Source organism: Molossus molossus, unplaced genomic scaffold, assembly GCF_014108415.1.
Source record: "Molossus molossus isolate mMolMol1 unplaced genomic scaffold, mMolMol1.p scaffold_m16_p_5, whole genome shotgun sequence".
NCBI classification, from domain to species: Eukaryota; Metazoa; Chordata; class Mammalia; order Chiroptera; family Molossidae; genus Molossus; species Molossus molossus.
The window spans coordinates 62,687,275-62,701,905 of record NW_023425388.1 but is presented as its reverse complement, the minus strand read 5'-3'; the positions used below and the strand labels follow the sequence as shown (position 1 = coordinate 62,701,905).

The 14,631-nt window shown below is 42.8% G+C and overlaps 1 protein-coding gene across 1 annotated transcript; it reads right to left on the bottom strand.

Moving 5' to 3' along the window:
- Positions 1 to 3,548: 3,548 nt before the first annotated feature.
- ROPN1 (rhophilin associated tail protein 1) lies at positions 3,549 to 13,445 on the bottom strand. Its single transcript, XM_036243858.1, has 5 exons — positions 13,330 to 13,445; positions 11,424 to 11,541; positions 10,035 to 10,196; positions 4,106 to 4,281; positions 3,549 to 3,615 (listed from the first exon to the last, which is right to left on the bottom strand). Exons 1-5 carry the CDS (start codon positions 13,443 to 13,445, stop codon positions 3,549 to 3,551), a joined length of 639 nt encoding a protein of 212 aa, XP_036099751.1.
- Between the last annotated feature and the right edge of the window lie 1,186 nt (positions 13,446 to 14,631).

The following is a 14,631-nucleotide window of genomic DNA, read 5'->3' as shown; positions in this document are numbered from 1 at the left end:
GGATACAAGATTCAAAAAGTAAGAAGCTGTATACTGGATAATAAATTAAATGTTGGGAGCATGAGCTCAGATCTGCTTGAAAGGATCTGAGATTGCCCTGTTGCTTTCTTCAAGTCATTTGGTGTCTCCCGGAATTATTTCTAACCCACCAGTTCTTAAACCTTTTGAGATGATATACCATTTTGAGAATTTGCTAAAAAGCTTTGTATTTTTTTTCTCAGAAAACATTAATGTGCACCTGTCTGAAATATATATATCAGAAGCATTCAGGAGCCTCTCCAAGGATTTCAGGTTAAGAATACTGTTTTTACCTAATTCAAGACCAACTTTCCACACTTGAGTGTCCAGCTCCTTCTGTTTCAGGGCCCTGGTGGTCTTGGAAGTTGTTGATTAACTAGGGATAGTGAGGTGCCTGACTGAACAGCAAGGAGAGAAAAGACACGGAGCACAGAGAAAATGGAATTGAGTCATAATCTTTGCATTTCCCACTGAAGCTTTAAATGTATCTGCAGTCTTCACTTTAATCAAAATAGCTTAATTTAGGAAAGAAAGAGCCAACTTCTTTTTCTTTGTAAAATCCTGATTTTATTGCTTCTTTTTGAGTGTTTTTTCTTTTTAAAGGAGAAATACAAACCATATGTTACAGGGGCCTCAGTCTGACAGCTTAACTTGGGTCATACTAGGATTCAGATATTTCTGGTCACGAGTGGAAGGATAGTGGGATGGGTCTGACAAGGGTCTATTGGCCACAGGGACTAAAAGAGCCCCTTTGGAAGGATCTCATTACAGTGAAGAAAGCGTTGGTTTGGGACAATGTGCCAGGTTTGAGGGTCAAGTGTGATTTCAATATAGTATGATTTCCCGTTCCTGGGATTGCCTCCCAATACATAGTGTTGGTCAGTTATTGCCCTACAGCCCTTATGGGCTTGTGCCTGACCCAAGTTGAGAAATGATAGTGATTAGTAATCTAAAAATTTGTCTCATTAAAATCTATGTAAGGCATTGCAGCAGATGTTGGTGGTGTCCCAATCCATGTGCTTATTGTGAACACCTAAGACTTCTTACCTGGGCACTTTCTTTTCTGGAGCAAAGGAAGCAAGCTCAGGTCATGAGCTGGGCAAACTGGAAATGCCAGAAAGTTAATACCCCTGGAAGTGGCCTCTAGTCAGTGACAGATGGAACTTGGTGAGGAAGCCCTTAGCAGATAATAAAGGGCTCCCTCATCCCTCAGGCTGGGATAATTCTGACACGTTCTACAGTGTCTCCCAGAGTCCTCCAGAAGGCTTGGGCTCCAGGGATAGCTGGCTTGATAGCACACGCTCTGTTAGCTTTCTTCACATTACTTACTTTTCCTTCTCCCTTTCCCCTGTTCCTGGGATTGCCTCCCAAATACTAAACTGCTTGCACTTAAATCCTTGTTTCAGAGGCTGTTTTGCGGGGTAATGGTGGGGGTACTCCATACTAAGATAGGCATTGAGCATACAAGTTTGGAGTCAGGCAAACCTGAATTTGAATTCCTTCTTACCAGTGACAGTGAACAGCTTAATTTCTTTAAGACTGTTTCATCTATAGAATGGAGATAAAACATGACTTCATCAGATCAGGTTAAAAAAATATTTGAGAATGTATGTGACGTATTGTACTTAGTAAATACTTAATAAATGTTGACTATTATTAATAACATATTCATAATATTGTTAATACAGCATAGTGCAGGTTTGGGGCAAAGCTGTTTTCCACCCTCGGGGTGACTACTGAAGCAGGGTTGGGTGTCTGATGGGTGTACAGGGCTTAGCAATATCAATGACTTAGAGGAAACATTGCCAAAGAAACATTGCTTTTGTTATGTTTATGAACTTAATTTGCTGTCATAAGCTCTTTCAAATGGGGTTGTTGTTCCCTTCGCTCCCCTTCACTTTTCAGGCAAGATCATGTTTAAGTTCTTTGATCACAGTGAAAGAGAAACTGAGAGACTGAGGCAGATTTTAAAGGATTTCATTCATTCTCTCACCCTGATTAATTACACTGCCAGGTTCGCCTACAGTGTTTAGCCTTTGCAAACAGCCTAAGGTCCCAGAGTAGATATAAATGATGGGCCACTGTGGCTAAGATGGCAGACAGCCATCTTAGTTGTTGCCATGCCCCTTCAGGTGTAGTTGGATGACTATGGTTATAGAATATGTTTCAGCTCTTTGTGTTGTTTTACTGTAGCTCGAAATCAAGGGCCTATGGTGATATTCCATCACAATCTTCTTTTACTTATTTAGACACTAATAGACAAAGTTCTCCCTGATTCAGTAGAGAGAGAGATATGTATAAAAAAGCAAGCTAACATGATTTTTATACAAATATAACTTTTAAGAGGGGGTAGTATTACAGATAGAAGGGACCCAGCAACTTTGATACACCTGGCTTTAAGAACAATAACCCCAAGGCCTGTTAATCTCATCTGTTTCATGGAAGAAAGGAAAACCTTTCTGTGACCTTGTCAGCCAGTCTTAAGCTCATGCAGGGGGTTTTCCCAAGAGGGTCCCATTACATCTGTATATGGTGTCAGAAAAATCTGTTGACATTGACCTCAATGCTGATGTCTGAAACACTTCATTAGTACCTCTGAGGGTCATTCGGATTAAAGTGATTTAAGTTTCTTTCTTATTTTAGTGTTAAACTGTGAACTCCTTGAGGGCAGAATTCAAATACGATTTATTTGTTTATGTCCAGAAGCCAGCACAGTTCCTGCCTAGGGTTGACAAATTTAGGGGGGAAATGAAAATATTATTTGTTTATCCAAAATTCAGATTTAACCAATGTCCTGTATTTTATCTGGCAATACTGTCCCTGGCATATAGCCTACCTCAGTACATATTGGTGAGTGAGTAAATGAATGAATGACTAGAATCGCACCAACAAATGGAAAAATAAACTGGTAAAAATATGGATTGACCATTGAAAAAGAAACTTATCTAAGTTATGCCTAACAATAACAAAACATCAAAACTTTTTCTGGTTAATATTCTATCTTTGAAAACCTGACAGTCTGGTGTTGTTTTGAGATGCATTTTCTATCCATGCTTCCCAGCCACTTTTACAAAGTGCCCATGTGGGGAGAATACTAATCTTTTGTTAATGTGGGTTTTTAAAAATATCTATATGTTTTCATTGATTTTTTTTTTTTTTTTTTTTTTTAGAGAGAAAAGAAAGAAGAGGGAGAGAGAGATAGAAACATCAACTGGCTGCCTCCTGCACGCCCCCTACTCGGGATCAAGCCTGCAACCTGGGCGTGTGTTCTGACTGGGAATCAAACCTGTGACCTCTTGGTGCATGGGACAACACTCAACCAATTGAACCACACCGGCTGGGCTTAATGTGTTTTGTCTCCATAATTTTACATCTTAATTTCACACGCTTCTGATTTCATATGTTTGCCAAATTGTTTATTAGTGAGTACCAGTTGTACAAGAAAATGGGCGTCAGATGGTGTGTGGAGTTCAGCTATTCTGAAGCACAGTCACCTCTGTATCTCCCTTTAAAATTCCAAAATTGTGCTTTTACTCCAACCGAACCCTAGGGTTTTGGGTAAAGTCAACCACCTTGATTAAACCATCAGGACCGATTCTGTTTGGGAAAAAATATATATCTGAGGTTAGTCCATTTAACAATTTATCTTAAGAAAGAATATATAAACTCTCTGAATGAATTCTGCTGTGGTTCCTGCCCTCATCACCCTCCTTTTCCCTTAACTCTTGACTGCCTGCTCTCCTCCACTCCTACCCCACTGGTGAACCCTGAACTCAAGCCAGCATCAACTGGAGGGCTTGCTAAGACACAGGTGCCTGGGCCCTGCCCCCGAGCTACTGATCGAGTAGGTTCAGGGTGTAGCCTGAGAACTTGCATGTCTAACAGGTTCCCAGGTGGCGCTGTGCTGCAACTCAGAATCACTGCTCAGGACCATTCCATCCCCTTCTCTTTTGGATCCTTATCTTTTATTCTCCACAATATTTCTCTGTTTCCAGAGCAGTATAATATAGTAACCTCTGAATACCTAGGCCTGCTAGATTTATTTTTCTCATATTCTTTCCCCTCCAGTTGGTAGAAGTTTACTTACATTTCCTGTTCAATGTAGTTCAGCATTCGGCTGACATGTGATGCGGAGATCTCCCCGTCCACTTCAGCAATATACGTGTAGAGAAACTGGAAGGTGCTAAAAGGGATCCGGGCAGGTCCACCATCGTGATCAGATGATAAAACTTCACACGCTATCTGGAGAGTTTTGGAAATGGTCTATAAAGCCATAAGATTAAATCAGGAGAAAGTCACTATTCTGGAATAGATTCCTAAGATCAGTTTAGATATAATATCCTGGCAAGTTTGAATTTTGCATACCCAAATGTTACTTAATTCAATTAAAAAATCTTTTTTTTATCCTCACCCAAGGACACTTTTCTATTTTTTGTTCAGATAGAGTGGGAGGAAGAGAGAGAGAGAAACATCGATGTGAAAGGGACACATCGAGTGGCTGCCACCCACACGACCCAACCAGGGCCGGGGACAAACTGCAACCGAGGCACGTGCCCTTAGCGGGAACTGAACCCAGGTCTCTCTGGACCACAGGCAAACGTTCTAACTGTTGAGCCAAACCAGCCAAGGCAATAAAAAAAATCTTGATCTCCCGAGTATCTTTTTTTATTTTCCTTTTCTTTGTTGGAGGGATACTAAGTTTATGAACTGCTGAATACTTTAAAATATTTATGATTTTAATCAGAACAACCTTACTCGAGAATTTGATTTGCATTCTATAAAATTGATTTATTATTCTTATTGTTCACCAGTCTCTCCAAGGGGATGAGGTGATTAGTCTAGCCAGATACTTGGAGCAAATGCCACAGGAGGAGAGAAGAAGGGTAATGCCCCTAGGGAGATAAGAGTCCCAGATTCAGGAAAAGTGACACAGAACATCACAATAAAAATAGTTCTTCTAAGACATGTGGATCCATATAATCAGAATCACCTACTGCACTATTGCTGGGAAAAATTAGTAGATGATGAATGCAGACCTTTTAATGGAAGGGTTGCTACAGAAGGAAACACTCCTTACAATGAAACTTGAACATTAAAGGATCATGTTCAGAACTGAGGTTTTACTTATCTTTGTCTTTAAATATACCTACCCTTTGAATAAATTTCACAAGTAAAAGTGGTGTGAAATGATGGGATAAAGGAAAGAAATGATTCAAAGAAAAGATTGTTTAGCTCTGAGTTAGCAAAGACAGGTCAGCATAAATATCTTGTGGTTTACAAAAAGAGATGATGTGTAGATTCTCCTTCCATGCTCTCCAGGGATCAGGGGAAAGGGAGTCCTAAGTGTTGAACTGGGTGAAAGAAGCAGCCACCACTGTAACTCCCCTGGGGCTAGCCAGCCGTCCCTGGTTTGCAGCTTGTTTGCTGTTCGGTTCCCTCCCTCTCCCTGAGCATTATGAATGTCGTCGAGATGGTGTTTCTGTAACTGTGGCGTGTATTACCCAGGGATGTAAGTCTGTATGTCAGGAGGTATGTGAAGATGCCGATTAAACTTGGCCACCTTCCTGGAGTGACAATTTTACCCGATGGCAGGTGATTTAGACATTATTTGCACATTAATTAATTATAATTGATTTAATATTTAAATTTTGTTCTTTGACATTTACAAACATGGCTGTTTTATGAAAAAGAATCTTCAATGTCCATGAGTTTTCAAAAGCTATACTACATGATGTCAAACTTTAGGTTTGTAGCAAGCCACTTTCTTTTGCTATTTCCTGCCCTTGGGAGGCCTCTCCTAGAAATGGCTGTGAGGTCTGAATGAGGCATGTGCCAGGCGTTACCAAGGCGGAGGGTGGGAGGCCTCTCCTAGAAATGGCTGTGAGGTCTGAATGAGGTGTGTGCCAGGCGTTACCAAGGCGGAGGGTGGGAGGCCTCTCCTAGAAATGGCTGTGAGGTCTGAATGAGGCGTGTGCCAGGCGTTACCAAGGCGGAGGGTGGGAGGCCTCTCCTAGAAATGGCTGTGAGGTCTGAATGAGGCGTGTGCCAGGCGTTACCAAGGCGGAGGGTGGGAGGCCTCTCCTAGAAATGGCTGTGAGGTCTGAATGAGGTGTGTGCCAGGCGTTACCAAGGCGGAGGGTGGGAGGCCTCTCCTAGAAATGGCTGTGAGGTCTGAATGAGGCGTGTGCCAGGCGTTACCAAGGCGGAGGGTGGGAGGCCAGGCAAATGAGAAGGTGGGTAAGGGGCTGTCAGTAGAATGGAGAACATGCATGTGAGGTTGGCATGACAATGGTTTTGGATAGATTTGCCAGCATGTGTGCACTGAACCTTGTATTTCCATCCATAGTTCATTCCCTCTGCTTCTCTTAAAATACAAAACAAAACAAAACAAACAAACAAAAACCTGCTCTTGTACTGCCTTTGTCCTGTTGTTCTCCTACAGGCTCATTCAAATTGAGGTGCTGTTATGAGATGAATTATGTCTGCCCAAAGTTCACATGTTGAAGCCCCAACTCATATTTGGAGATAGGGCCTTTAAATAGGTTAATTACGTTAAAATGAAGTCATTAAAGTGAGCCATGATCCAATAGGTCTGGAGTCTTTATAAGAGGAGGAGATCAGGAGAGAGAGGGTGAGGGAGAGAGAGAGGAGATACATGCATGCCACAGGGACAACCAGGTGAAGAAAGGGGGAGACATTGGCCATTTACAAGCCAAATGTGTGGCCTCAGACACACCTTGATTTCAGACTTTCAGCCTCCAGAACTGTGAGAAAAGTTTCTGTTTAAGCCACCCAGTCTGCGGTACTTTGTTATGGCTGCCCTAGCAAACTAATATAGATGTTTTCTACCCCAAACATCTTTTATTGATCATTCAACCAACCTTCAAATTCTACTGCCATCATAAGATTTAAAAAGATTTAATAAATGGATGGATAAAGAACTTCCTGGACTGGAGCTTTCTGATACCCTTGAATCTAGAGTAAACAAATCTGCGTTCTGGGGCACAGACTCTTTGGTCAGATGGTGATCCACTTCACAGAGACAGCCTTTCAGCATCTGACGAGCCTCATTTTCAAACTTTCAGTTGAAAGTCTCAGAAAGTGAATTATTTGCTAACAAGATATGTCATTCCTTTCAGTGAACACCATCACACAATGTCTTCTTTTATATAATTGGTCTCGGTGGAACAGGAGGTGGTGTAGGCTATTCTGGAAGGGGTGAGTGCCGGAAGGCAAGAGGAATACAGGTCCTTGTGTAGCATTCAGAACCATGTGTGTAGACTGAGAGAGCTCAAGACTGGAGTAAAGGGACCTGCTACCTAAAATTCCTGCCATTAGACTCTTGTGGAAGGAGGAAACTGGATTTTCTAAATGGTGCAGCAATCATGGCTGGCTGGTGAGTTGGCAGAGAAAGGAGGGATTTCTGGGCTTGCCTCTAAGGATATATGGATGAACAAGGATGCAAACCCTCACCACCCCCACATTTAAATTCCCAGCAATAGTCTAACATGAAGCAGATGGGTATAACAGTATTGGTTCCTGGATTCACACAGCACCCTTTATTCACGGACTAGAACTTCAAGCTGACTTCACCTCTGGATGTTCTTTGACACAGAAATGATGAGGGGCAAAGTCATCCATCTCAGGACCTCCCAGAATTGGAGAGGTCCTTTGTTATCCAGAGCTAGACCTGGGGGTGTCACAGAAGAAGCAGAGAAAGGGGAATAGAATCACAGAATGTAAGAGATGAAAGAACCTCATGGAACATCTCATCTAACCTCATCATTTGGCAGGGAGGTAGAAGATACAATTCACTTTGTGGTTTTCCCTTCCTAATTTGGGAGGCAAACCATATCAAAGTGAACCTAGCAGCTGCACAGTAAGCAAAGCAGTGGTAAGGGGTTGTGAAGTAGGCCACTGAAGCCGGGGAGCAGATGAGGGCAATCTGGCAGAGACTCCGGGAGGCCCTGAGCACCAGCAAGAATGCAGATGAGCTGGTGGGACTACTGTGCTATGAGAGAGGAGAGACTCAAGACTTAACTTGCAAACAGTTAGCAAGCACAAAGATGAATATTTACTTCCAGGCAGATCAGAGGCGCCAGAGAGGGCCAAGGGATGTGGGAAACCCTGCAGTTGGGGGTTCCAGGGTCCTAGAGTCACCCCTTTTCTAATACACTCAACTGCCATCTTTTTTTTAACAACAGATTTGAAAATTTTTTATTTTTCAAGTACAGTTGACATTTAATATTATATTAGTTTCAAATGTACAGCATAGTGGTTAGACATAATTTATGGTGTGATTCCCCCCAATAAGTCTAGTACCTCCCGACACCACACATAGATATTATAATATTGACTACATTCCCTATGCTGTACTTCACATCCCCATGACTATTTAGTAACTGCCAATTTTCAGCTGTCATTTTTTTTTTTAATCCTCACCCGAGGATATGTTTAGAGAGAGGGAGAAATATCGATGTGAGAGAGAAACACCGATTGGGGTTCAAACCTGAAACCCAGGTATGTGCCCTGACTGGGAATCGAACCTGCAGCCTTTTGGTGCAAGGTACAATGCTCCAACCGAGCCACCTGGCCAGGGCTCAGCTGCTGTCTTAAAGAGAGGGACATTGAGGAGAAAACTGAGAGACTGGACTATCTGCCTTAAAGCCCTTTCACTTATTGTATCAGATGAAAATTTCTGAATTGGATTAAATCTACTTATTTTCTTACTTGATGCTTTGTAGGTGGGGTAGATCAGGAAAATCAATTAACTACAGATAAAATAATTTGCCCCCAAGCCCCCGAACATCTCTGAATGTGGTATGAATACAATCATGACCCTATAAGACTTTTATTGATAAAACTCAACTTTTTATTTTCCCTTCTGTGTTTTCCCCCAGTCCTTGAGGCTGTTTCCACAGAAGTGTGATGGTGCTGAGTGGCAACTCCCCCACTGCATTTCCCTGTCCTCTGGAGGAGAGTATTTATTCATTATATAATATTGCCATAAAGAACAACCAAGAGAAAAAAACCATAAATGGCCTCTCTCCTCCTCTCTAAAAAAAATGGCGATGATGAAAGTGGCAGGGAAACCCATAGGAAAAGGTGGACTACAGTATTTCTTCTACCTTTTCCCAGAAACAAAAATGCCAAATATGCATATTTCAACCAATTCGAGGAGAAAGGATAAGATCGCATGTAGATATGCTGAATGATTCAAACTACCTTTTCATACCATTTGGTTTTGGCAGAGGCAATCATTTTCTCATTAACTTTTAAACTGGTATGTATTTCAGGGATTTAAAAAACAACAACCATGTTTCTGATTAATTCTCATTTAAGTTATAACAGTATTTAACAAGACTGAGTCACATATAAGATACCTAAAGCTTTTAAATATATATACGGAGTGGTTACAGTATTTTTTTTCTTTAAAACAGGTAAATGGCTGTTCCAATTGTAAACCAAGTCAAATCTGGAAATGGCATAAACTTGTCTGAGCATAATGCATCCATGATGATGTCATGACTGTAAGTGTAGACACAGCCTCATCTCTCCTTTCCTGCTCTCTTATCTCTGATTTTTTATCCAATTATGCTTATCAAATAGTTTTATATAAAGCTGCACCTCTTTGTAAAAGTCTCTCATGTATATTTTCTAGGTAACTGGAACCCAAGTGTAAGCAAATCTTATTCCACAGCTGGGTCTTGTTATCTCTAGGAATATGAATGGAGGGAGTAGAGTGGTGATAGAAATAAATCTAAGTGCAGTGATTGAAATTCATAAATAATCCAGAAGCCACCTTTTAGTCAACCTCTCCCCAGAGCCTGATGACAGTTTTCCCCTCTCTTTCCTCCTAAGTCCTGATTCTGGCTGATGAGCCGAGAAATGACCTAATTCAGACAGGAGAGGGACAAGAAGAGGGGTCCTCTTCTTCAGTGTATACAGATGTACTGCCCTTCCAGACCTAGAGAGAGACTTTCCCTTAAGGACAAAAAGCATTAAAGCTAACTTACAACACCAAGAGAGCTGCAAGCAAGGGCTAAAAACTTCAGCCACTCAATTTCCTCCATGAAGCGGCCCACATTTATCACACTATTAAACAGCTCTGTTGGGAGATGCAGCACCTTCCACATCTGGGCTAGCTCATTAACATGGACAATCAGTCTGCCACCAACCTGCAGGGTAGGAGACAGACAAGACAGAGAATGAGGGGCAGGATGAGAGCATGCCCTGAGAAATACCTGCCCAGGAGAGGCCCAGGGTGTTCTCCCAGCACCCAGTAAGAGATGGGGGGTCAGGAGTTAAAAGGGACTCTGGTTGGCAATTATCCTTGCCAAGGGTAGAGAAATACTCAGCCAATGAAAGATACACTAAGATATAATTTAATCATTTTAACTTCAGATGTCAGAAGTATGAGCAAATGTAAATTGATATTCTATTTTAATTTTTTTCTGATGCTTTTATTATCTGCTATTGTCCCCGTAAGGCAGATAGCGCAGCCTGAAATGAAACCAAGGGGCAGAGGACTGTTTGAGACCAAAATTGGTGGTGAAATTAGAACGAGGTGTTACATCTCTTGCTTCTAGACTTCATCCAGTTCTTTGCACTAGACTTCACAGGCAACCCCTCACCTTTCCTAGGAATAACATGGGGTCCGTGTCTAGATGCTTCATGTTATTTGGTCCCAGTTACCCCAGATCTCTGCCATGTCCACAGTACAAGGTACTGGGTGGTTAAGAGAAAAGGGGAACAAATGGCCAGTTGTTGGCCAACAATGGGACAAGGATACAGATGCCCCAGTGAAGCGTTACTACACCTCCGCAGGCCCCCTGAGTCTAGTGAGATGCTAAGCCTCTCAGTCGTCCTGAATCACCCAAATTGCCCTGTCCTGGATCCTAACGCAGGGTCTAGTGCTGCTAAACCATATTGCCTCATGCATTCACCAGGCAGCTCCCAGGATGATGCGGCACTAAAGAGAGCCAGGGTTATCCTGAAAGCCGGGCTATGTCCACACCTGGGATAACTGAGAATGATAATATGCCCCTCCCCAAACTATGATTGTCCTCATATTATGATCTTGATCAGTAAGAGAGACACTGTCAAGGGGCATGGACCTGCACTTTCTGGAGAGAAGGGATTAGCATTGCATGGAGCCCCTGGACATTCCACCAGCTTCAGGGAAATCTGGGGTGACCCCACTAACAGCTCAGCTTACTGCCCATTTCAATACCATTGCTATTTTCCTCAGGGAAGAATTTCATTCAGTGTATGATTTAGTGAACTTTAAGATGATGCTGAGTGGCCAGCTGACTTGGCAGGGGGATGGTGGGCTTTTTGTCTGTAACCTCCCAGCCTTGACATTGTCCCCACATTTCCACTTGCTGCTGCAGTTCGACCCTTACCCTAGAATGCAGCATCTTCAACAGCTCAGGAGTGAGTTCTGCCCAGTTAGACGAAGGGACTGGCTCAGACTGCTCCCTCGTTGAAGGAATCTCTCCGCGGGACAGAGCCCCAAAATAACTATAAGAAAAACATTTCTTCATTGATAGCACATGTGAAGAGATTCTTGCTTGTGATGAATTAAATATTTATTTTGTCTTGGAAATACTTTGTGGATTTTTATGGTCTAAAATGCTGCAGGTTTGTAAGTCACATAAAACCATCTGTTAAAAGCTTTTCAATGTCTGAATATATGAGAGTGCTCTTAGGTCATGCTGTCCTTTTTCACTGCAGTTGAACTACAGAACTGACTCTTCATGGATGGCTAAAAAAATTAAAGCACATGATACAATACGAGAGTAAGCTGGCTACGAGAGTGGAGTGTTTTCTTACATAAATGTCAGGGACAATACCAAGATGTCATTTTTCTTGCTATAAAACAGCAGCACAGGAATAATAAAATGGGGTTTTAAACTACTGTATAGTATAAAACAAAGTCTGCTTGAGATGCCTAAAGAAGTCAGTCTTCTGATGCTGAAATTCAGAATTAGAGATAATACATAAAATTTATGGAGAACCAAACAGGCCTCATTACTAACAAACCAACCACTGTCTATGAGCACCACTGGCTTATTTTCCTTTCATTTGTAAAAGCTCAGCATGGCCCAACCCAGGAGCATAAGCGCACTGGCTCAGAGCCCCTGGAAGCCTCCTCTTAGATTCCACTGTGTGCCTTCTCCAGGTGTCCATCTTGCCCACCATGCTCAGCACACCTACACGACCTTACCTTCTCCCTTCCCCCAACCCACCAGCTCTGCTCAACAGCCTCTCTTGCTTCTGAAACGCTACTGGAGGCCATCAAACAGTAAAAAATAGCCTGAAAATGGTCTAGGAGGTCTGGTTAGTTCCCAACTCCTGCCCCAAATCGTCCCAGTCCCCCAGTTTCAAGGAGGCACCTTGTCTAAAAAGCAATGTCGAAGCCCAGAGGCTTTCTGTGTAAAGCCGTTTCAGCCCCGGCCAGCAGCTATTGTGTAAGTTCCCCCCATTGAGCAGCCTCTGGGGGCACCTGCCTAACCGAGGGCACCTGCGTTTGAGGCACACTGTTTTTAGCCAGGCCAGGAGATCTCCCGCCCTTATAATTCTGTTTTGCCGCATTTCTCCAAAATATAATGTGTACTGTGTGGACGAATCAGTTCAAAGAAACACGAAAGAGAATAACAATTTCCCCCATGACAAAGTACAAAAGTCACTGGTTGGGGCAAGAGCAGTTTTAACAGCACCGTTGGAAAGTGGCTAATAAAAGGAGTGAAGCAGCTTGGACTAGTTCCAAACAATTCACCCCACGGGCTGATCGCAGCCCTCCCCTAGGTGCCCTGCTGCCATCTAGTGGTGAGGCTGGAGAACGAGACCCCAGTTTACACGGGAAAGGCCCGCCAGGCTCCCGCGATTCTGAACTTTTCTTTCTCCTGGACAGGGGGCTGGGGGCTGGGGGCTGGGGGCTGGGGGCTGGGGGCTGGGGGCTGGGGGCTGGGGGCTGGGGGCTGGGGGCTGGGGTGCAAGGATCCGCTGGAGTGTGAGAGTGCGAATGTGATGTGATAAACGAATTTGCTGATTGCCCCAGGACGCTTTGCCTGTTGCCCTGGGATCCTAATGCTCAGTCTGGTTCGCTTAAGGACATCTCATCTTCACCCAGTTTGGCGGATTTGTGTGTGGAGTATAAAGCCCCAAAGCAATGCGAGAGCTGAAAACAATTATGCTAATCAGTCACGACTCCCAGGCTGCAGCCATGACAACCTCCTCACAGTTTTCGGAGACCTTCCCTCCTCCACCCATCTCCACCTCCAATGGGAACGAGGGAGGAGTACGTACTCCGCAGCCCACTGGATGAGATCCTGGGGCTGGGTCCGAATGGCGGCTTTGGTAAATTGCTTCAGCAATTCGGGCAGCTCCGGGGGAATGCATATTTGCTTATCGGTCTGAAGCATTGATTGGTTGACCTGTTGGTAGAGAAAATAAAATGGGAATCTCTGAATCACAAAATGACAGGAATCCTGGACAGGAGGACACCCAGCCTATTTGACACTCTCAATGTTGGAGAGTTCACTAGCTCACAAGACAGATGCATTCCATAGTTCCACAGCTCTGAGGTTAGAACGTGGTTTACTGACCCCTGCTTTTTGTTGCTGTAAATAATTCTGTCCTTTAACATAAAAAACACATTTTAAAAGTATAGATCAACAAGAAGTAAGCAAAAAATATCTTCTAATGATGTCACCCCAAAATATTGGGTGTCTTCTTCCAGAATTTTTCAATGCAATTATATATTTGCATAAATAAAAATGGGGCCATGCAAAACAGTGTATTTACTCCACAGCATATCATGAACATCTTCCATGTCATGCAACTCTTATTGGCCAAATAAGAGTATAGCAAGATTTACTCTGTGAATCCTCTATTATTTGACATTAGGTTATGTCCAAATAAAATCAATCATTAAGTAGCCATTTCATGAACATCTCTCTTTATATCTGTATGTACTTATCCAATCTAATTGTAAAAGAAAAAAAGTGTATACATTTCACTAAAAAGTTCCAGGACAAATTGAAACAAAATATGAAAATGGTATACAGGTTTCTACACAAATAACAGATTAAAAGATTTTGTCAGCTTGTTAGTAGAGAAAGAGTATAGATATTCTGAAAAGCCCTTCTTCAAACAACACCTAGATGTTAGACAAATCCCAGCAACCTCTACCTTCCAAATTTCCTTGTTAAGTTGCAAGAAAGTGACATAAGCAGAAACCAGAATGGTAAGTGAATGTCAAAATTAGGGGCAAATATAGATGCCAGAAACTTGAACTTTTCAGACAAATGGCCAGGTTAGTTGGGAACAGACCAGCTCTTGGGCCCACAAAATGCAAACAGCTGAACTGAACGTCTCTCTTACCACTGCACACCCTCTCCAACCTGAGACCCTCCAAGGTTCACAGACCCTTAGAGTGAAAGGGTGGACTATTGTCAGTCCTTTGTCTTGAGGCTTTTATTTCTCTCTTGCAGGTGGAATCTTAGGGGAGGTCTCAGGAGAGGGTTTGAACAGAACATTCATCAGTTTTCTATGTGTGCACCTTCAGGGTCCTGGTCCTCACTGATTGGTCAGTGCCAGTGCAGCTAG